The 22,293-nt window shown below is 36.2% G+C and overlaps 1 protein-coding gene across 3 annotated transcripts; it reads right to left on the minus strand.

Annotated features, from left to right (window-relative positions):
- Window positions 1-1,553: 1,553 nt before the first annotated feature.
- LOC113760915 (vacuolar protein sorting-associated protein 8 homolog) lies at window positions 1,554-19,245 on the minus strand. 3 transcript variants are annotated; one of them, XM_027303667.1, is made up of 18 exons: window positions 17,257-19,245; window positions 16,555-16,866; window positions 16,231-16,455; window positions 16,000-16,120; window positions 15,771-15,928; window positions 15,010-15,643; window positions 13,973-14,037; window positions 13,753-13,854; window positions 13,391-13,533; window positions 13,180-13,235; window positions 5,880-6,535; window positions 5,596-5,786; window positions 5,125-5,434; window positions 4,580-4,753; window positions 4,392-4,501; window positions 3,568-3,892; window positions 2,047-2,457; window positions 1,554-1,961 (listed from the first exon to the last, which is right to left on the minus strand). In XM_027303667.1, the coding sequence occupies exons 1-18, from the start codon at window positions 19,135-19,137 to the stop codon at window positions 1,701-1,703; spliced, it is 6,135 nt and encodes a 2,044-aa protein (XP_027159468.1). In that variant the 5' UTR covers window positions 19,138-19,245; the 3' UTR covers window positions 1,554-1,700. The 3 variants fall into 3 exon arrangements, with proteins under 3 accessions (XP_027159468.1, XP_027159467.1, XP_027159469.1); XM_027303666.1 differs by having other exon boundaries at window positions 4,580-4,843; XM_027303668.1 differs by lacking the exons at window positions 1,554-1,961; window positions 2,047-2,457 and having other exon boundaries at window positions 3,804-3,892; window positions 4,392-4,445; window positions 4,580-4,843.
- Window positions 19,246-22,293: the final 3,048 nt, after the last annotated feature.

Raw genomic sequence — 22,293 nt, forward strand, 5'->3', positions numbered from 1 at the left:
ACATATGTGACATCTCTCTAAATCGTGATAGTGTATGTACTGTTAGTCTATATAAGTTTAATTTAATATATATATATATATATATATATATGAATTTTGGGTAGAGTTTGATTTGGATTTGGATTTGGGTATAAGTCATAAAAAATCAAACTTTATCCAAACTCATAACTTTCTTACAGGATTTGGATTTGAATTTGACAAATAAAACTCAAACCTCACTCAAGTGTATTGGATTGGATTTGGGTAAAATTCCACCTATTGACATGCCTCACTACAAGTAAGCCAACTGTGCAAATAGCCATCAAAACGAAGATGCTACAAATACTACCGCTAAACTACTAGCCTCAGGCCACCCCCAGTCATCTGGAATTACCACGAATTAGAGTCCTTTGTGTGTACTAAATCCACGGTTATCAAAATTCTGATCCTATTCAAAATCATCTAAATCTCTTTCCTAAAAGGATAAAATCATCTAACTCCATTCCAATGTTAATTGAACTGCTATTATTTCTAAAATGTTAGACTATTAAAAATCGGTATATATTCTATTAACTAAAAATAGAACTATAGCACCTTTTTGTAAAATGTATATAGAAAATTAATTAGAAAAAATTTAAAATAATGGTGCAGCACTTTTTTAGGATCTGGGTTATATGAGACTAGATAAATAAGTAGTTGGAAAAATTTTTTTTAAAAAAAGAGAGATTAAAAAAATGAATTCATGATGCAACTAAAAAAAAAAAACCACTATCCAAACAAATGAAATAAAGGGATAATTTCAAAACCTCTCTTGATGTTGTGGACAATTTCATTGAGCACCCAAAACAGATCAGTAATTACGCTACTCGCCACCCCTCCCCTTTCACAAGTCACAACCCATTATCCCCTTGAGTCAGTTTAATCCCTTTCCTATCTCCATCTCAATCAAGACTGTTGAGATTATTATTGTCGTCCGAAAGTATGTGACGAGCACTTGTAACTTTCACCAAAAGAATAATAATAATAATAATAATAATAAGAAAAAGAGGAGGGATGACTGACGCCAGGACAACAAATTTTGTTACCATGAAATTCTGCTGTGAAAGATTAATTGAGCGGATTCATAAAATTTTTTCGCCAACGGCCTTATTTGGGTGAGTTTTGGTACTCCAAAAAGTTAAGCATAATTTTTCAACTTTGAAAAGAATTAACAGCAATAGTCAAAAACCTTGAGGGAATTTTTTCAAAATACTGTAAAAAAGTTTTATTTCGCAATTTCTACAGGGTCCGTCTGATGCTCCTACCACGTCCTACATACAATTCGATCTCGAGACCTTGCCAACAATTCTGTGTAAAATTCAAAATTAAAAAATTGAATAGCCCCACAAAATGGTTTTATTTGCATCATGATTGTGTTTTTTCCAAAAAAAATTTCCAAACATCCTCATGCTACATATTTTTGGGACATGTTTTTTTTTTTTCCTCCCGTTCTATGCATGAAAAAAGAATAAAAGTTACTCCATATTATGGACACGGTTGAAGGCATTTAAAAAATAAAAGGGTAATAAACACTGTGCAAAAGGTTTTCTCAAGCTGGATCGATCATTAAATGCCGGATTTACGTGCTGGATTGACAAACATTGAACGCTTACCCGTCCTCTTTCCCTACAGACAACTTTGTGGAGCTTCAAAATTGAACATCAAGAACTGAACATCGACGATCAAGATTTTAATGGTAACTTGCCAAAAATATTGGATCTCAGGGGAAACCTAACAGACGACCCTTTCACTTTTACGTCTCCAAGTTGCTTACTCCTTGATTTTTCTGCACTAGCTGATCCCCTGCTGCTTTCTTCAGTCATTAGATCATTTCCTTTCTTCACCTTTTCATGGTAAACAGCTGGTGGAGCAAGCCTCAGCTGAGGCATATTCTCTATTTGGCTTGATCTCTGGTCTTTATGAAGATTGTTCAAGAGCTCAAACTGGATCAACCAAAAACCAATGTGTAAATCAATGTGTCAATCAAGCAATAGGGTTGCAATATTAAAAATGCAAAATCAGATTTACCCTAGAAATTGGGTGGGAACCATAGGAATTCTCTGACACATCATTATCTGGTGCATGAAGAACACTTGTGCCGGGTACTTTATGCGATCTTGATAAAGCTTTGCTCACCAACTCATTCGCGACAACCACAGATTTGCTTCTTGATCTCTGAGCTTTCTTCCCAGCCACACAAATGGGACATCCAGCTGATGAGCCCCAAACTGAAGTCTCATTTTCCTGGAGTACACAGTGGACATGCATTGCATGGCCACAACTGAAAACTTGGATGCTGGAGCTGTGGGATCTTTTTGTAAGGAGTCCATTGCATACACAACATGTTAGTCCCCGAGGGGCAAAACCATGGGAAGCACCCTTCTTAAGTAAGCTCATGGTGTAGTAGGTATCGTCCTCAATCAAGGATTTGGCAGTGTCCTGACATGACATCAGAAAAAGTCACTAAATGCGTAAAATGCTAGAGTAATTTATTCAAAAATCACTCTCAAAAAAAGAAAGCATCAAAAGTCTAATATCACATAATAAACTCGTGAATTCAAGTCAAGCTAATCACAGCTAGAAGTTCCCATATGAGATGTTTTACTGGCTTTTAATATAGTAACTCCGGACAGTTCAACCAAGTCAATTTTTTAATAAAAAGTAAAGAGCTTAACAAATAACAACAAAGAAGATGGAGCTTTCATGCACAAGTCAAGCAGAATTCAGATATAGTCCTCAATGGAGAAAATAATTAGAATTCTGTAGTGTCAAGAGATCCTTCACATTTTGATGAACTTTTGCTGCTTTACACTTTTATACCACTGCTCCCTCTGTTTTCCTCTTCTGTTACACCCAATCTTTAGTTATTTCACCATCCCTTTTACTGTTTAATTCTTTCTGACAACGTATGTGTGTTGGTGGTTATTTGGCCAGCGAGTCAATGCACAACAGTAAATTAGTGCAAGCATCCACACATTAAAAAGGAAGAAAATTTTGTAGCTCCTTAACCAGACAAGCCACTAGAAGACTCTCTGTCATCATCATAGATTGAGATTTGAAACATCTTAAAACTTTCTGCATCCAGCCGTATAGACTGGAAACAGGTGTTACCATATCCTTCAGGACAACCTATGGTCACAAGTATCTTGGATCCATTTTCAAATAAATCAATATTCTTCCAAGTACTTAAACCCCAACTCTGGCAAGAATTCACAAGATATAATAGCCTTTCTTTGTGGCAAACTAATGCACAAGGGTTCCGGCCTCCAGACATTGCATTGTAAAAATGAACATAAAAAATTAACACTTTTTCGTTCTTTCACAGATGTCAACTATGTGAATATATGTTGAAGCATAAAGCCTGACTCAAACTTTAACAATTCACTTTCTACACCACAGTCCTAAATAGTTTTGCATCGGGAAAACTTGAAAAGATATGTTGACAGAATGTTCAAGGGGTCAGTGCAGGGAAGCATAGTAACCATGAAGAACAAATGAACTAACATCAAATCAATGATTTACAAAACAAAAATTAGACTGCAGACTAACCAGAATTCTTCTTTCAAAATCATATGTTCCAAGCATGCCCAATATGGTAGGTTTAAAGTCACCAAATTCCTGGCTGCCATTATCTGAAAGAAGCTTCAACATGATTGTTGGGAGGTGAACATACCCAATCATTCCTTCGACTATCTCTCTAATAAATAAAGAGAGCAGTTTCTTCAAAATGTATGCATTTTTGTGAGACTTTGAGATCTTCCATTTTATTATGCAGTCATCTTCATGATCTTGCTTAACTTCTAGAACTTCCATGTCTTGCTGATGTATAGATCTTGTTTTGCTGCTACATGAATCCATTAGAGGCAAACAAAACCTACATTGAAAGTATAAAATAATGAAATACAATAATGCCATGCCAACTTATCTTGGTAATGGACAAGTAACAATTGCAGGTATATTCTCAGATATGTCAGTTCCACTAGCAGCCATGAGGAAACATATAAAACCAAAAAAATAAACACACGTGCACACACCCCACATTAAATACTAAAAAAATGAGTCAGAGAAAGTGTCTGTGTGTGTGTGTGTGAGAGAGAGAGAGAGAGAGTTAAGGAGTTGATATAGAAACAGGTGCATGCCTCTATGTATGGTTGTGTTACTTATGACCTGTACCAATATTACCCCAGACCATTCAACAAACGGCGTCAAGGTCTGGTTTCATTTCAGCCCACAACCTAACTAAAAACCATACCAACTGCCTAACTCAGCCCTTTTAACTGTTCTAGTTTTTAGAATAACAACTGAAAAACTAAACTGATAATAGCTAATTAGAAGTGACAAAAGAAGTGTAAAAATATAAATGGAAGTCTTACGAGTCAAGCAACTGAAACCACAGGTACTCAGACTCATGAGGATCCAAACGCGGACTGTTCCGTTGGCATAGTCCAATACAAGAGTGCAGAATGTCAAGTATGTCATTGACCTATAATGTTGAAGCATTATATAAGAACATAAGTATGCTCCTGTCACCAAGAGCAAAGAAGTTAAGGAGACGACAAACCTCCTCCTCCTTTAAAATTGAATTGAAGTGCTTAGGACGAGAATCAGATGGGCCAATAGAAGCTTCAAGCACAATAAATTTTTCATTGAGGCCAGAAAGAATGAGCATAAGAGCACTTCCAACATCACCAACCCTTTCCAGCAAGAAGGAAGCTGCATCTACAATTCCATATTCCTGACAGAGGCGTAAACAGTTCTCTACTCTATAGCTTTCAAAGGTCTCCAAGAACTTTCGAACTGATTCCCGCTCATAGCGACACAACAGCTGCAAAAGACATGGTGACAACTATAACTAAACCATAGATACACAAGATTAACTAAGCCATAAACTTTTAAATGGAGAAAAATAAATTATAAGTTGTTAACATGATAACCCAGAGCTTGCTTGTTCAACTGCACAACAATAAACATACAAGTCCATTGAGCATATGCGACAGCAGCTTGCCACACGCATGATACTTGATGTTAAGGAAATAGTGAATATGACATGATTAATAATACATCCCTCCTTTTAAGAACTTCATCCACAGTTCAAGATATACTCACCTCAAGATACTGTTCTGTCACTTCATCTGTCAGCTGAATTGGCTTAGTGCGGAGCAATTTTGGGAAATCATTCAATTCTTCAAGGAACGTCTTAATTCTATCTGACTGATGCTTTGCCATCCTTCCACTCGGAAAATGTAAACTACCATCTTTTCTTAAGCAAGAAAATTTGAGATTTCCAGTTGTGTGAACCTCAACAAGTGTCTTCAAATAAAGAAAAAGGCTCTCTGGGTGAGAGTGTAACTGAGAAAACAAAATTTCCTGACTTTGTCCATGGAAATGGACAACCACCAGAAAGAAAGTTCCTTCTCTGCAGAAATAAGATAAAAAGAAATGCCAAATTGACCAAATGATGTAGGTTTCTATAAATAACAAACTATGCACACAAAAAGATAAAACGTGAACTTCAAGGCTTCATAACAAATTTTACTTTTGAGATCCACAAAACCATCAGAGTTTGTGCAAAATTACCTGTCTAATTTGACCAGATCACCAATCCTTGAAAAGACTGCTGCTTGGAAGGCTTCTGAATCAGTCTCACTCAGTCGCCGCAACATATCATGGATAAAAGAAAGAGCATGAATGGATTCATCTACAGCTTTTATATAACTATCCAATGCAGCAACATACTGACATCTGTTTGAATGAATTAAGCCGCAGACCTGAACAAGGTGATAAAAACTTTACAATCGACTCATTCGATATCCATGGATTTGCCTAACAATGGACATTATTTTCATCAGCATGTGAAATACCTGGTGAAACTGACATCTTTCACACAAATGCAACAGGTATGGAGCATCCCACTCTGTGTCAGGTACAACCTCTAAAAGTGTAAGCAATTGCTTCTCTCTTCTTTTGTGGATCTCAATATTCTGCCTAGAGACACTAGGTGAAAAGCTAGTTTCTGATGTCAAATACTCCAAAATTTGACTTAAAATATCTCTAGACACCTTCGCTCTTTCACAGGCAACATAATAAGTAACAAACTCAATTATGTGGCCTGCATCTTTCTTTGAAGGCCAAGTCTCCAATGAACTACCATCGTCACTGCTAGTAGAACAGCCCCTTTGGAAGTAGCTTGCTTCAAGGATAAGAGACAGAACATCTACTAATTTCTGGACCAAATTTTGACTTTCATCCCCCAAGTCCTTCACTCCCACATTTGAACTGGTCAAGTCGTGACAGAGATTGTTAAATGCTAGATTTTGTTCCTCTAAAAATGCACAATTCAAAACATCTAAAGTGGCTTCAGTATCCAAATCTAACAGGTGACACAGATTTGGGAATGGCTTATCAGACATCGAGTTTGTAAGTGCCTGTGGATTTGGGATACTAGAATCCTCTAATAGAAATGCCAGAATGTCTTTTCTTATAGATAATAGCCGTGTAGGAGAAAGTGTCCCATGTCCTGCAAAATAGAGATAACTTGAGTCACTATAATTCCTAGTACAGTCCTTGGCTTTAAATTTCAGAAGTGATAAGATCAAGTATAAATTGAAATAGCTGCCTATTGCACATAGGAATAAATTACTTTCAACTTTTAAATTAACAGTATTGTTATTCCGCCCGTAAGTCTAAGCATCTTACCTCTCCAGAAACATCCAAACTAATTCATTGAGAGAAAGGCACAATTTAAGAGAAATCCTAGTGCAAGACAATAAGCACTCTAAAGAAATCCGATTGTATCACATCGTGCAAAAAGAAAGGTCTTAATCTTCTGAAGAGCTCAATGCTGTCGCATTATCCACAACACATATATCCGTTTTACAGCTTCAAAATTCCGATTTACAGGCATTTTAATATGGTAAGACAAGAGAAAATGTGATATGAAATACAAAAGATGCTGCCATTTGAATATTAAATAACTTTGATGCAGCCCAGTTCCACTTGTTATGAAAATATCTATTTGAGGGAAGTGCTACGATACTTAAAATTAGGAAAATATAAGAATCCTATGCAAGATTAGTCACCTCGCTTATTCGAAATCTGAAGAAAGAAACTACTCAATTTTATCAATTTGGTTGTAGCTAATTTTGGTGCTCGTATTTTGAGGATCCTGCCAAGCTAGGAGGGCATTAAAAGCCTTGGCTGGATAGTGGTTATTTGCAAGGACCAAATATTTGAAGCCAAATTTTCTCACCACTGCATGACACTAAACTTGTCTCCACTATATTTTCTTTTAATGGCTCTTGTTAATAACTCGCTGCAAAAATTTTCACTGCACATGAGCTTACTGGTTTACTCAATTTCTTCTCTGAAGAGAAATTTTCAGAGAATGTTGCAATCATGTTACTTCTCCAGGAATTCAAGCCAGTTTATACTCTCTTAACATGTTCAAGCAGTTGACCAGCTAAAATCAATCCGGGCCAATTGTACATTTGCCCCTTACATTTGGACTGTGGACCAATTTGGTCCCTCAAGTTTCCTGAAAAATCACATTTGAGACCTTTACTTTATTTTAAAAAAGGAAATTTCATGAAAGTTGACTGTTGAAAATCTAGAATATCTTTTTCTATGTATATCCCATGATTTCTGCTCTATTTTAGGATAGAATAATTTACTCCTAATGTATTTTAGGATAGAATAAATTAGCTCCTAATTTTTAGGAAATTACAGATTTCATGGAATTGACAAAAGTCAAATTCCATTTGTATAAATGTTGTACAGAGTCTAGAACAAAAGATATGACAGAACAATTCAGTTTTCTTTTTGTTCATGGTATCAGAGCTTTTGCTCTTGGGACCTCTTCTTGTCAGCCTTCATTGCTGAGTGCTTTCCTCTTTTCAAGTCTTTATTGCCAAGTGCAATTTCCAGCCTTCATTGCTGATATTTTTCATTAGGCCTTCATTGCCAATTTTTCTTTGAAACCTCCAACATGTCTGAAACTGAAACATCAGAAATCCACTCCAATACCAAATCAGAAGAGACCTCAAATATTCCACAAACAGGGGATTTGCAGAGTATCCAGGCAGCCTACAGGCTCAACGGAAAAAACTATTTGAAGTGGTCACAATTTGTTCAAACATTTCTCAAAGGAAAGGGCAAAATCAGCCACTTGCTTGGAACTAGACCGAAAAAGGGAGATCCTAAATTCGCTGCTTGGGATGAAGAGGATTCTATGGTCATGTCATGGCTGTGGAACTCCATGTTACCTGAAATAAGCGATACTTGCATGTTCCTACCAACAGCTCAAGATATATGGACTACTATTCGACAGACCTATTCAAAGGCAGGAGATGCTGCCCTAATCTATGAGATCAAAACAAAGATCTCAGCCACTAAACAGGGCAACCTTTCTGTTACTCAATATGCCAATCTTCTGCAAAATCTATGGCAGGAACTGGACCAATATTGGTGTGTTCAGATGTTGTGTAGTGAAGATGCAGCCACCTTGAAAAACTTTATCGAAAAGGATAGAGTTTATGACTTCCTTGCAGGTCTGAATGTGGAATTTGATCAGGTCAGAGTCCAGATATTGGGGAAGGAAAGATTATCATCTCTGAATGAGACAATATCATTGATTCGAGCTGAAGAGAATAGGCGAGAAGTCATGTTAGAGCCTAAAACATTAGAAGGCTCGGCAATGATTTCTACAAAGTCAAATAAAGACACAATTTGGTGCACGTACTGCAAAAAATCACGCCATACGCGAGATGATTGCTTCAAACTCCATGGGAAGGAACAAGTCCTTAGTCGTAAAGGAGGATTCAAAGGGGGAAAAGCCCACTTAACTGCTGGAGAAGACCAAACACAAGAAAAATCCAACCAGGCTGGTATGGGAGAATTCAAGAAAGAAGAAATCGAAAAGCTAAGAAACCTCCTAAATTCCCTTGAAAAGTCCTCTAGTACGTGTTCATTGGCTCAATCAGGTAAGTACCTTAACTCTTATGCTTTAAGTGCCTCAAGCATGTCTTCTCTAGGCTCTTGGGTCATCGACTCAGGAGCTACTGACCATATGACTCACAGCCCAATCAGATTTAGAACATACAACCCATGTCCTGGAAATAGAAAAATTACTGTTGCGGATGGATCTCCTATAACTGTTGCAGGCCAAGGGACAGTAAATCTATCAAATTCTTTGTCCCTAAATAATGTGTTGCATGTCCCAAAATTGTCCTCCAATCTCATATCCATCCATCAAATTACCAAAGATCTGAACTGTAGAGTAATTTTCTATACTACTCACTGTGTTTTTCAGGATTTGGTTACGGGGAGGACGATTGGACTTGCTAAGGTGAATGATGGGCTTTATTACCTTGAGGAGATGAGTGGCAACAAGAAGAACAAAAATCAGTTATCCCTCACCTGCTCCTCAAATAATAAATCTGAAATTTGGCTTCATCATTTCCGTCTTGGTCATCCATCTTTTATTCTACTTAAAAGCATGTTTCCTTCACTTTTCAAGAATGAAGATGTTAGTAGTTTTCATTGTGATACATGTGAAATTGCTAAACATCATAGACTATCATTTCCATTGAGTAATACAAGATCTACTAGACCTTTCTCTTTGATACATACTGATATTTGGGGGCCTTGTAGAATTTCTAGTATTTCTGGAGCAAAATGGTTTGTCACATTCATTGATGATTGTACTAGAACTACTTGGTTATTTCTTATGAAAGAAAAATCAGAAGTAAGCAGTATTTTTCCAATGTTTCATAAAATGATTTGTACACAATTTGGAAGTTTGATTAAAAGAGTAAGATCTGATAATGCAAGAGACTATTTTAATCAAATTCTCTCATCTTTTTTCCAAAAAGAGGGTATAATACATGAGTCATCTTGTGTAGATACACCCCAACAAAATGGGATTGCTGAACGAAAAAATAGACATTTACTCAATGTGACTCGAGCAATTTTGTTTCAACATAAAGTTCCAAAAACTTTTTGGGGGGAGGCTGTTTTAACTGCTGCACATTTGATAAATAGAGTACCTTCAAAAGTACTAAATAATCAAAGTCCCATTGCTGCTCTTTCTGTTTTTTACCCTGATTTTAATGTCTCTTGCACATTGTCACCAAAAGTGTTTGGTTGTGTTGCTTTTGTACATGTTCATGCACACCAAAGAGGGAAACTTGATCCAAGAGCTTTAAAATGTATTTTTGTGGGATACTCAAACACAAAGAAAGGATATAAGTGTTATCATCCTCCTTCAAAAAAATTTTTTACCTCCATGGATGTCACATTTGTTGAAAATGAACCTTACTCTCAAAGTAACAATCCTCATCCCCAGGGGGAGAGTTCTTGGGAAGATAAGGAATTTCTCCTTGATCTTCAAAGTCCTACACTAAACTTAAAGTCTTTCAAGCCTGACCATACACCAAATTCTAAAGGAGAACATACTAGCAGTGAACCTGAACCTGAATTTGAAGTTGAACATGCCAGTAAAGAAATTGACCTGATCTTGGAGCTGAGGGAAAATCTGGTTTAAATCCAACTACACCACTCAAGGTCTACTCAAGGAAGAAAGTTCATATTTCTGAACCTGTGCAAATCCAAGAATCTGAACCACAATCAGGTACTGAAAATTCTGTTCCTTTGTGTGTTCAATCTGACTCTGCTCCTTGTGAATTTAATGATTTAGACCTGCCTATTGCTGTTCGAAAAGGAACACGAGAATGCACTAAGCATCCAATCTCAAATTTCGTGTCTTTCCATAGACTCTCTCCACAACATAAAACTTTCCTTACCACCATCAACTCCATTTCAATCCCACAAACACTACAAGAGGCACTTAGAAATAAGAACTGGTTACATGCTATGAAAGAGGAAATGAATGCCCTAGAGAGAAATAAGACTTGGGAAATTGTAAACCTGCCCAAAGGAAAGAAAACAGTGGGGTGTAAATGGGTGTTTACTTTGAAATATAGAGCTGATGGTTCATTAGAAAGGCATAAAGCTCGGTTGGTCGCAAAAGGATATACACAGACATATGGGATAGATTACCAAGAGACCTTTGCACCCGTTGCAAAAATGAATACTGTGCGTGTTCTTTTGTCTTTAGCCGCTAACTTTGGTTGGTGTTTACAGCAATTTGATGTTAAGAATGCATTCTTACATGGGGATTTAGAAGAAGAGGTGTACATGGAACCCCTACCGGGTTTCAATAAAATGTTTTTTGAAAAGAAAGTGTGCAGGTTAAAGAAAGCTTTATATGGATTAAAACAATCGCCAAGGGCTTGGTTCGGAAGATTTACTAAAGTGATGCTAGCAATGCAATACAAACAAAGTCAAGGAGATCATACTTTGTTCATAAAACATTCAAAAGGAGGTGTTACAGCTCTACTTGTATATGTAGATGACATCATCATCACCGGAAATGATCCAATTGAAAGAGAAACACTCAAAAAGTGCTTAGCAAAGGAGTTTGAAATTAAAGAACTAGGGAGGCTGAAGTATTTTTTAGGCATTGAGGTGGCATACTCAAGTAAAGGCATCTTTGTTTCCCAACAAAAGTATGTCTTAGACTTGCTTAAAGAAACAGGCAATCTTGGATGCAAGGCAGCAAGCACACCCACTGAGCCTAACTTGAGATTGAATGATGAGAAGGATGATAATGCAGTAGATAAGGGAAGATATCAGCGGTTGGTTGGGAAACTGATATACTTGTCCCATACAAGGCCGGACATAGCATTTGCTGTAAGTGTAGTAAGCCAATTTATGCATGATCCAAGAGAGAAACACTTGCAGGCTGTCAATAGAATTCTATCCTACCTCAAAGGGACACCGGGTAGAGGAATTTTGTTCAAGAAAAATGAAGGATTGCTCATAGAGGCATATACTGATGCTGATTATGCAGGTTCTGTTGTAGATCGTAGATCAACTTCAGGATATTGTACATTTCTTGGTGGGAACCTAGTGACATGGAGGAGTAAGAAGCAATCGGTTGTTGCAAGATCAAGTGCTGAAGCAGAGTTTAGAGCTATGGCTCATGGAGTTTGTGAATTGCTATGGCTCAAAATAATACTTGATGATCTTAAAATCAAGTGGGAAGGACCTATGAAACTCTATTGCGACAACAAGTCTGCCATCAACATTGCACACAATCCAGTGCAACATGATCGCACAAAGCACATCGAAGTTGATAGTGGCATGATTTGCACTCCATATGTAGCATCAAATAATCAATTGGCAGATGTCTTAACTAAGGGAATGCCAACTTCCAACTTTGAAGACATTACGTGCAAGATGGGAATGGAAAATATCTATTCACCATCTTGAGGGGGAGTGTTGAAAATCTAGAATATCTTTTTCTATGTATATCCCATGATTTCTGCTCTATTTTAGGATAGAATAATTTACTCCTAATGTATTTTAGGATAGAATAAATTAGCTCCTAATTTTTAGGAAATTACAGATTTCATGGAATTGACAAAAGTCAAATTCCATTTGTATAAATGTTGTACAGAGTCTAGAACAAAAGATATGACAGAACAATTCAGTTTTTCTTTTTGTTCATTGACTAATTAGTAATGTAATGAAACTTGAGAAGATGCAGACAGACACCACCAATCACTCCTGGTGAACCAAAAAAAAAAATTTTTTTTAATAGCAGATTATCTCAGGCAATTTTCTAGCAACTGTCCTAATTTCTATGTCCCAGTTATAGATGTACGAGGAAGCCAGAAGAATTTTGTAGAACATTAGGTAGAAAATGGCACAATAAGTTTTCTCTAAGGTTGAGCATCCATTTTGAAATGCAGTCAGAGTGATTTCCTACATGGATAAGTCAATTTCTGTAAATAACCCTTAACTGATTCAAGATAGGAAGTAATGGACTCAATTTGTTCCTTGTGAAACTTGAGGGAAATGTGAGTTCGTAGGCCAATAACTGGGGACCATAAATGCAACTAGGCAAAAAGAGATCTTGGTTTGCTACATATAATTGAGAAACTCTTATCCTCCTCATTTTGCTTCTCTTGTATATAAGTTCTACAGTTACACATGAAACTCAAAAAATTTGCTTTAGTACTGACCCTATACAGAATAATTTGTAAGATCCTGAGCATCATTTGATTGAACAAAAACTTACAGGTGGAAACTGCAGTTTACCTGGAGGAAAAGCAAAGCCATGGAAGCAGTATTTCAGGTAAACAAGTATCCTGTACCTGTTTCCATTGGTAAAAGATGTGATTGTTTTGAGCTAACAAAAGATTTAGGAGTTACCACAGGAGAAACAAATCGGGACATCTTTGAGTGTTGTCTAATAGAAATTGACGAAAATAAATAGCTTATGGTGCTCATTCACAATAAAACAGATTACCCAAGGACTGAAGCATTTTCCCTCTCGCATTGTTGTAAGACAACCAAGAGCTCCTCCAAAGGAGTCCTGAAATCATCTAGACCTTTGTTAAACAAATATATCAATGCACCATGCAACCTGTGCTCCCTGCACAGACGTACAACCTACAACATAAATTACAGTTCATTAGCAGATGGGAAAAAAGAAACGGACATTAGGGGGGCTAAAAGAGAAAATATCAGAATATTTCTCAGAAATGGCAAAATTTTTTACGGAAAGCAAGAGTACTTTAACATAGCGCAATCAGAAACTGCTACATAAGCATATACCAATCACCAGTTGAACAAAGTAATAACCAATAAAAATTTGCACAATTGAAATACCTGGTTGAAATCCAATGATGAAATATCCATGTGGAGAACACATTGTTCAACTCGCTGCAGCCAACCTTTCATACTATAATGCTCAACTAAAGCTTGCATAATCTACAACCAAAAAATAGGGTCAAATGAGCGGTAGTAACAGGCATGTTGAGAAAACACAAAATAGTAAATGAAACCATTTTTGACACTTAATTGCAGAATACAAAGACATGAGCAGTACCGCAGGTGGCAGACATCCCAGCATGTCTTTCAATATGTAAGGCTCCAAAAGCTCCACAAACGTTTCTGAGGGGAAAAAACTTAACGAAATCATTGACCATAATCTCTTACAGAGATCACCACATCTAACAAGATTTAAGGTTGTGCCCCAAGTTTCTTCAAAACCGGATAATAGATGATACCAACATAGCAACAAACTGCAACAGTGACATATCACTATGGTTTTCATCATAGTACACATTTTAAGATGTAGTGCAAGTCCCCAAAGGAATCCAGGACATTCATTTAAAAATATAACATTCCCTTTTTAGAGAACAGAATAAAAGTATTACTTCATTGACCACCAAACGTATTTCACCACCCAACAAAAAAGACATAATCATACTCAACAGAAAACAATAAAGTAGAATGCAAGACCAAAAAGATTCATGCTCCTTGGTGCTGACTTGTATGAACAGAAAGAGAGTCAAACTATGTATGAACCCCTAGATTTATCCCCGAGGACCATAGAATTTTACCTTCCATTCTGCGCATATTAACTACAATAATATTCCGACACATGAAGTAGCAGACCCTGTAAATACATAGTGCTACGGTAGCAGTGGTCAAGTGGTTAGAAACTAGGCATTCAAAACCTGCTGGTTATGTGTAGTGCAAGAAATTATTCCACAAGAAGAATAAATGCACATATCGTAAGGACTTGCTTGACATGAAAAAACATATAGATGGTGCATGTGTTTTGGTTGAATGGGTGTTTTTAGAGGTCTATTTTGAATTAAAGGTGTATTTTTTTGAGAGATGTATCAGATGAAAAGGTGATTTTCCACCACCCAAACAGAACCTTAGATATTCCTACTTTCCATATACCCTTTTGGAGAAGTTCAACTAGAATAAATTCTATACTATCAACAGATAAATAATAAAAGATAGGAGAAAAAATGTATACCTAAAGAAATTGAATGGAACATTCCAAGCTACTAAAATAATTGCTCTAGCCTTAATTTAGAACGTCCAAAGCACGTCAAAACAGTCAAATACCTTTATGTTTAGCTGCACAAAATTTGGCATAGATTTCATCGAACAGGATATCAGTTCTCTTGATATGTACGCAAAACTCAACAGCAACACCACCAACACGGATATACTGCTCTTCTATTTCAGGATTATCAGAGTCACTGCTACTCTTTGACTCATCCAATTGGTCTGAATTCCCCACTTGGTTCCCAGATGCAACTTTTATATACGAAAACACCTCATCTACGTAGGACAAAAGAAGCTCTGCTAGGTATGGCATAATTGTCTTCTGTACATCATCTAAAGTTCTTGGAAGATCAATAACTCCATGAGCTTGGCCATCATAAATTGTCATAGCCATGTTCAATGCCCCCATCCAGTCACCTGCTCTGTGCAAAACTTCTATACGTTCCTTCCAGGGGAGAAGACGGGAAACAACAAGATGGGAGGTTCCGAGGATATATATGCTGGCGCCCCTTACAGCTACACAGTTATGATGAGCTTTCTCAGGATTCCCATGAATATTGTTAAAGTAGGTATGATATGTAATCATATCATCTCCTCCTGTTCCATTGACAGCAAAGCTTGTGTCATGAATCATATTTCCTTCTTTTGTGAACATCACAAGTCGTCCTATTGATGTGAGAACTACCAGCATCTGCGCAAACATGTGCTACTATTAAGAAATAGATAACATAAGGTACTCAGCCAGCATAAATTTAGGAGTAAATGATATACATACTTATGTTAGAATAACTAATGCAATATCCAGAACAAAAGATAACCTGATCATCTAACCAAGCCACACCCACTGCCGGACAATCCAGAGTCCATTTTGCATATACTTTTAATTCTGACTTCACCAACTTAGCCACCTGAACTTTTCGATCCCAAGCAATTGCAAGCCAGGAACATTTTTCTAATGTTTCAGCAGGTACAGTTTCTGCAACAACACAAATTCTTCGTGAAAAAAAACACTTAAAATGAATATTCAACATATCCTTCCAGACATACCAGTTGAAGAACCGAGCAAATCAGACATGCATCTCCAAGCAGCATAAGGCATTGAACGATCCCCAACACCATCAGGCTTAGGAATTTGAGCATACACTTCCACTGTCGGACTTACTTTTGCCTGCACCAGATGCATGACATCAGAACTGGAAGGAGGATTTTCAAACATGTGTTAACTAACAAACAATACAAAAGGACACAAAATAAGTAAATCCATCAAGAACTTCATACCACCAGAGCGGATTGATGAGTGACAAATATCACCACACCATTTTCAACCAAAGAAGTGGATTTCCAGCCAGAATCTCCTCCAATGACTCCACCCATCATGCTTCCAATAGCACTTGTTGTAACTGAGCTGCTCACTTGGGAAGACATAGACAAGCCTCCAAGGAATTCAGTTGAAAGCAGCGGAGATGCACAAATTACCATGCTAGTTGTTTCATCGAGAAGTTTCTGGTTTGAAGGAAAAAGGGTTTAAATTCTTGGAAAGAGTTAATCTGTCCAGTATTAGCTATTAAAAAGCATGAAGTAATTGAGAATGAAAGGCCTTACGGTTGCTTTGGAATAGGAGATCCGGTTAACCCAAGGAACCACAGAAAAACGAATCAACTTAACAACACCTTTGCTATCCCCACTAACTACATTGAACTGGCGACTAGCTTGAGAATCCTGCCCCAGATATAACATATGCACTACTGGAGCTTTATGCTCATTTATAACTTTAAGTGCTGATGCCCTTTGCACATCCCAAACAGAAAAATGGCCATCCCCATAACCGGCAAAGAGCAAATCTCCCTGCTGGTTGAAGCACATGGAAGTCACAGGAACATAAGATCTTTCCCCTTGTAATCCAAGCATCAACATCTGAACAAATAATGTTTGGACAATTCAGTAAGTAGCACAACTAGATATGGGAACATATGTCAAGGAGACATAAACAGTCAATAAATACCAAGCAAAAGGATATTCTTGGTACTTAAATACTGAGTTTCTCAACAAGGTTGTGCCACTACCTAAAGTCTAAGAACTTTGGAGCCAATAGTTTCATCATTTTCTATCAAAAGTTGCTGTTACTACTCACTTTGTTCTAACAATGAAGAAACGAAACATCCAATCACATCTGGGTTCAGCACAAACATCATTTTGAAGGAAGAAGGCGCTAGCTTTCTTGGAGAAATTCTGAGTTCACTCATGAAAGAAAATCTCATAGACAGAAACTAGTCAAAGCTCAAGAAAATAAGTGTAGAATTAAACCTTTGAGTCCATGTTGTCGGAATGGTAAGGAGAGTATTTGCTTGGGAAGACAAGAATGACTCCTTTAGACATCCCTATAGCAATGTAATTGAGATGAACTGAAAGAACTGATGGAAATCCATGTTCCTGTTTGAAGGCTTGCAAGGAGATGGCCCGAGTAATGGCATTGTTTGAATCAACATCAAAGTAACCCAACACAGTTGATCCCCTCCTAACACCCTCAAGCCTCATGGGTTGGGCAGCAGCACCTTCCTCCCAGTACATGCCTGTAAATGCTTGTTTCTTCTCAAGCTCTTCAGCCAATTCAAGCGGTGTCAAGCAAGGATGGAGTGATTTATTACGTGTCTTTCTTCTACCCTTGTTGCTTTTCCATTGCAAAGCAACATCTTGTACAATATCTGCAACATCGTCATCGGAATTGGTCTCATGTCCTCCGAGACTCAAAACCTCATCTTTAGATTGTGATATTACATTCTCCTGACCATGCATTTCATCTGTCTTAGCAGTAATCTCCTGCTCAAAACATTCTCCTTCATCTGGATCAGCAACAATAGAAGCAATATCCTTGTGGATGACTCTGTTTGTAGAATTAATTCGAGAATCCTCATTATTCTCATCCTCCACCACTGATGAAGATTGTGCTTGAATGGCAACTTCACTAGACGTGGGATTCCTGTTTGCATCCAAATGTTTTTCTTCAGCTTTGGCAGGTAAATGGAACTCAGTTGCAGCAGAAGAAGAAATGGATAAAAGCATAGCCCCAGATGAGTCATCAATTCTTTGTTTATCAACATTTGATACAAGAAAAGAAGTTGCAGCCTCTAGATTGGGAGTCTGATTGGTGGGCAGTATTCCAGCATCCTTGGCCGTCAAATTCTCGTCCTGAACCCTAGAGAAATGCCTGCAGCTGTCCACTTCATCATCAGCCTCTCTCACGCTCAAACCTAGTCCAGCTCCTCCAGCAGTAGATGGAAGGCTATCGCATTCATCATAAACTTCGCCATCAACCTCGTTGGGAACCCAGGAAGCAAGCTCTGAATGAGCGGCAGTAGCAATAGCAGGAGGAGGAGGAGGTGGTGGTGGCGGAGGCGGCGGCGTGGTGGATATGGAGTCGTTTTCCGCAATAGCAATGGAGCAAAGAGCCACAGCACTGGAAGAGGTTCTGGAGGACTTAATGGCAGCGGCGTGGGGAGTTGGAAAAGAACGAGACGCGGCGGCCGCAGCGGCAAGGGCGGCACCGGGCTTGACATTGGATTTGACGGCAGCAAATAGCGAAGGCAGAATAACCGACCGCGAAGAAGCAAATTCAGCCAAATTTATCCTATTATTATTGCTACTGTTAATGCTAGCAGTAAGATTCCTACTAGTCCTAGAAGAAGAAATTATGGAAGTAGTATTCAAGTGGTGGTTGCTATTGGAATCCAAGGAATGCGCAAGAGATAGCCCTTTTATGCTGGGGGTTATTGCAGACAAAGCAGCAACAAGATCGTTGTTGTTGTTGTGATTATTACTACTGCTGTTATTATCATCATAGATAATTGTGCTATTGGAAGAAGAAATGGTGCTAGAATTATTACTCTCACTAAAGTTAGGATCATTAGTTGTTACTAGAGAAGGTTCTTGTTGATGATCTAATCGATGCAGCCGCCGAGAGGAAAGAGCAGTAGCAGCAGAAGTAGATGGAGAAGAAGGGGGAGAGGGTGAACCTGCCGCCGAAGATGAGGATGAAGAAGAAGAATCGTTGAGGAGGAGAATTTCGTCGACTGTACGATGATGATGAGGAACAGAGGAGGAGGGACTTAGGTACTCGTCGGAGTCACCATCATCCGTGCCATTTCCGAGTCCGTGTGATTCAAGGAAAGAGTCCAGCTCCAGCTCCATATCCACACCCAGAAAAAATGATTTTACAAAGACGTAAAAGTCATGCTCGTCATCCTTCTTCACAAATGGCTAGTTTGGGAGTATAGGATACAGAAGAAAAGACGAGAAAACTTAGCTATGAAAGAAAAGAAAATAAGAGAATAGGATGGAAGTTTGGGAGTTTAGGAGTTTAGGAAACAAATAGGATGGTCTTGGATAGGGTTATTGTAACTTTATCCCACTGATGTTTGGTATAGTATCAATTTTCCTTTAACATTATCTTTTAGTTACTTTATTCTCAAGACTAATGGTCAAATATTTGTTAACTAAAGTAAAAATACATGTTTAGCCCTTATAATTATTATTACTTTATTCCCATAAATTATAGTCTCATCATTCATTTACTTCATAAGGTTATTTTTTTAGCAATTTATCCCACTATTAAACTAATTTTACAAGTTAAAAAATTTTATAAAAAAATACCCTTCTTTTTGTATAATAAAAATAATAAAAAATTTAGAATGACTCTTCTCCTTTTAATATCGAGAAAAAAAGTCAACATATTAATCTCTTTTTTTTTTGAAAATCTTATTAATATTGAAAAAAAAAAGGAAAGATAGGGAGGGAGATAGAGATAGAGAACTCAATTATTTTTTTAAAATACAAATAATTTTTATTATTTTAAAATTATTTTACTTTTCTGTTGATCATCCAATTCCAATTTTAATCCCCACAACTTTAAAGTAATATGATAATGTTAGACTCTTTTTTATTTTTTTCTTCGTAAAATCTAATTTTCTATCTCATTATCTCCTATCTTTTTTTCTTTTCCTCATATTAATAAGTTTGAAAAGAAAAATTTGAGAAAATTCTTTTGTTTTTATATTTTTATATCTCTTAAAGTGAAAACAAAAAGAAAAATAACCATTCCAACATTTTTTGTTTTTAATTATATATAAAAAATGGTAAATACATTTTAAAAAAATTTTACCACGCTGATTAGATTGATGATAAGATAAAATATCTAGAAAATAATATTAGAAATTAAAGTGATTGTATTATTATAATTTAAAGAGATAGAGTGACAATAACAATGTAATAATACTATATAATAAAAGGGTACTTTTATCCAAAATTTGTTAACATGTTGAGTTGAATTTATCTATGGTGGTGAAACAACTAAAATATAAAGTTAAAAAATAAACAGATAGTAGTGATATAATTTAAAAGGTTAAAGTGATAATAACCATTTTGGATATATATGTTATTAAAATTTTGTTTAGTACTCATCTAATCTAAGGATTGGATTATAAATTTTGGAAAAAAATTTGTAGCCTTTTTTATACATTCCGTTCAAATCAGGCCATAAGTGGGTGGTAAAGTTGTTCAATTGTAATAGCAGATTGAATCCCGCCAAATCAGACCAAATCCTTTGCTTTTTGTTGTGAGTAAACTCGCATGCAGCAGTGTTTGAACAGCTGAATTATTTCACATAATATTTAGATTGCATCATAAACATAATTTTCAACCCACATTTTTATTTTTTCAACTACCTCTTTATCTCGCATATCCTTATACTATATAAGAACGAGTTTAGGACTGGATTTCAACTGCAGGGGTGAGGCTATTTTGGGAATGTGAGAGTGTTTGAAGAGTTATTGGAACATTAAGTACAAGTCATTATAGGTTTAATTTCAGTATAATTACTTATATAACCTTTCAGACATTTAAGTTTAGGGGCAGGTTTGGTATGTTACAATGTTTGGTACCAAATTGAGTATCAAGTACAACTGAATAAACCTTGTATTTTGATAGAATTACATAAAAGTTCTTTTAATCATTTGTTATACTAACATCCAAGCCTTCCAATTTCCTGAAACCTTTCTCATCCGTTAAGGAATTAATTGGATGTTTACATAATTGGATTTTAATTATAATTAATTAACTTAATTATTATCTGAACAATCAATTATCATATTTATGTCCCCATGTTTAGCCGATACCCTTTCTTCTTTTTCGGTTTCACCTCTTTGATTTTATTATGACTATTAAATATTTGGTGGAATTCATAGCTTTTCCTTTAAATTGAGGTGAGTTCTTTGGGTTTATCTTCTTCGATTGTAGTTTTTTTTTCTGATGATTGGTTTATTCAAGAACTCCATATAGTTTGCCTTTTGATACTTCTAATTCCAAAAACTAACTAATTGTATTGTTTTTCTTAGTAGATCCCAGAGATTCTGTCTCTGGTCAAAGTACAATTTGAGATAATGTTGTCACTTTCTAAAATAATCAGAAAAGTAATTTTATCATCTTCTCCTCCTTAGCCAAGGTATTATCTCTTTATTTAAGTCAAATAACTTTATTTCTCATGAACTTTCTCCTATTATTCTTGACTCAAGGGATTTGTTGACTACATTCCAGCAGTTATGGTTCAAGTAGTTATTTTTTAATGTAATATGATTTGGAATTCAGCTTGTGTTTATTTTAATTGGAAATTTTATGATTGTAAAATTTATTAACTTAGAATTTTGTACTTCATTGAAACTAAAAAAGAAAATTAATCATGCTACATAGTACTAAGATGTCATTTGCACTCTATTTGCTTTCCATGTTATGATCTCGTTCTTGTATTATACTGTTTATATAGTTTCAAATACAAAAAATTTGCTTTTTTATGCTATCTAAAAGAATTTGTAATGGAACTTGATGAGTTTAAATGCTTTAGCTACAGCACCATTTTGATTGCATTGTATTAATTCATTTACTCATAATTGTATGTTGTACAATGATAAATAATGTTTCTTGATTTGATTGAAGCAACTATTATCCATAGTTCAAACGAGTCAATTAAGTAGAGATGTTATATTGAATACTTATACAAGTAAACATTGGAAAATATCATTAAGCAGTTTCTACCTATAGTTTGCAATTCGAATTCATATGAGAAATTTCTTTTGATTTTAGTTACCATTTTCTACAATTTCAAATTTAGAAAATATTATTTGCACCAATTTTTTATAATCAAGATAGTTTCAATTCAGATCTTTAACAATTATGCAGATTTGAACTTATTTATGAGATTATATAGAAATGCCCCTAGCAAAAAACACCAAATCTGAATAGTTACTACAAAACTTTGAAAAAGACCACTTAAGTTTCTTATCTATCTATCATTTT

This window comes from Coffea eugenioides, chromosome 2, assembly GCF_003713205.1.
Source record: "Coffea eugenioides isolate CCC68of chromosome 2, Ceug_1.0, whole genome shotgun sequence".
NCBI lineage: Eukaryota > Viridiplantae > Streptophyta > Magnoliopsida > Gentianales > Rubiaceae > Coffea > Coffea eugenioides.

What these genes read in the sequence shown, in the direction of transcription:
- LOC113760915 (XM_027303666.1), bottom strand. Translation starts at nt 19,137, where the DNA reads ATGGAGCTGGAGCTGGACTCTTTCCTTGAATCACACGGACTCGGAAAT. An exon ending in CTCATCAATCCGCTCTGGTG is followed by an intron (nt 16,121 to 16,230) that starts GTATGAAGTTCT and finishes CATCTGGTGCAG; the next exon opens with GCAAAAGTAAGTCCGACAGT. An exon ending in TGACAGAACAGTATCTTGAG is followed by an intron (nt 4,844 to 5,124) that starts GTGAGTATATCT and finishes TGTCTTTTGCAG; the next exon opens with CTGTTGTGTCGCTATGAGCG.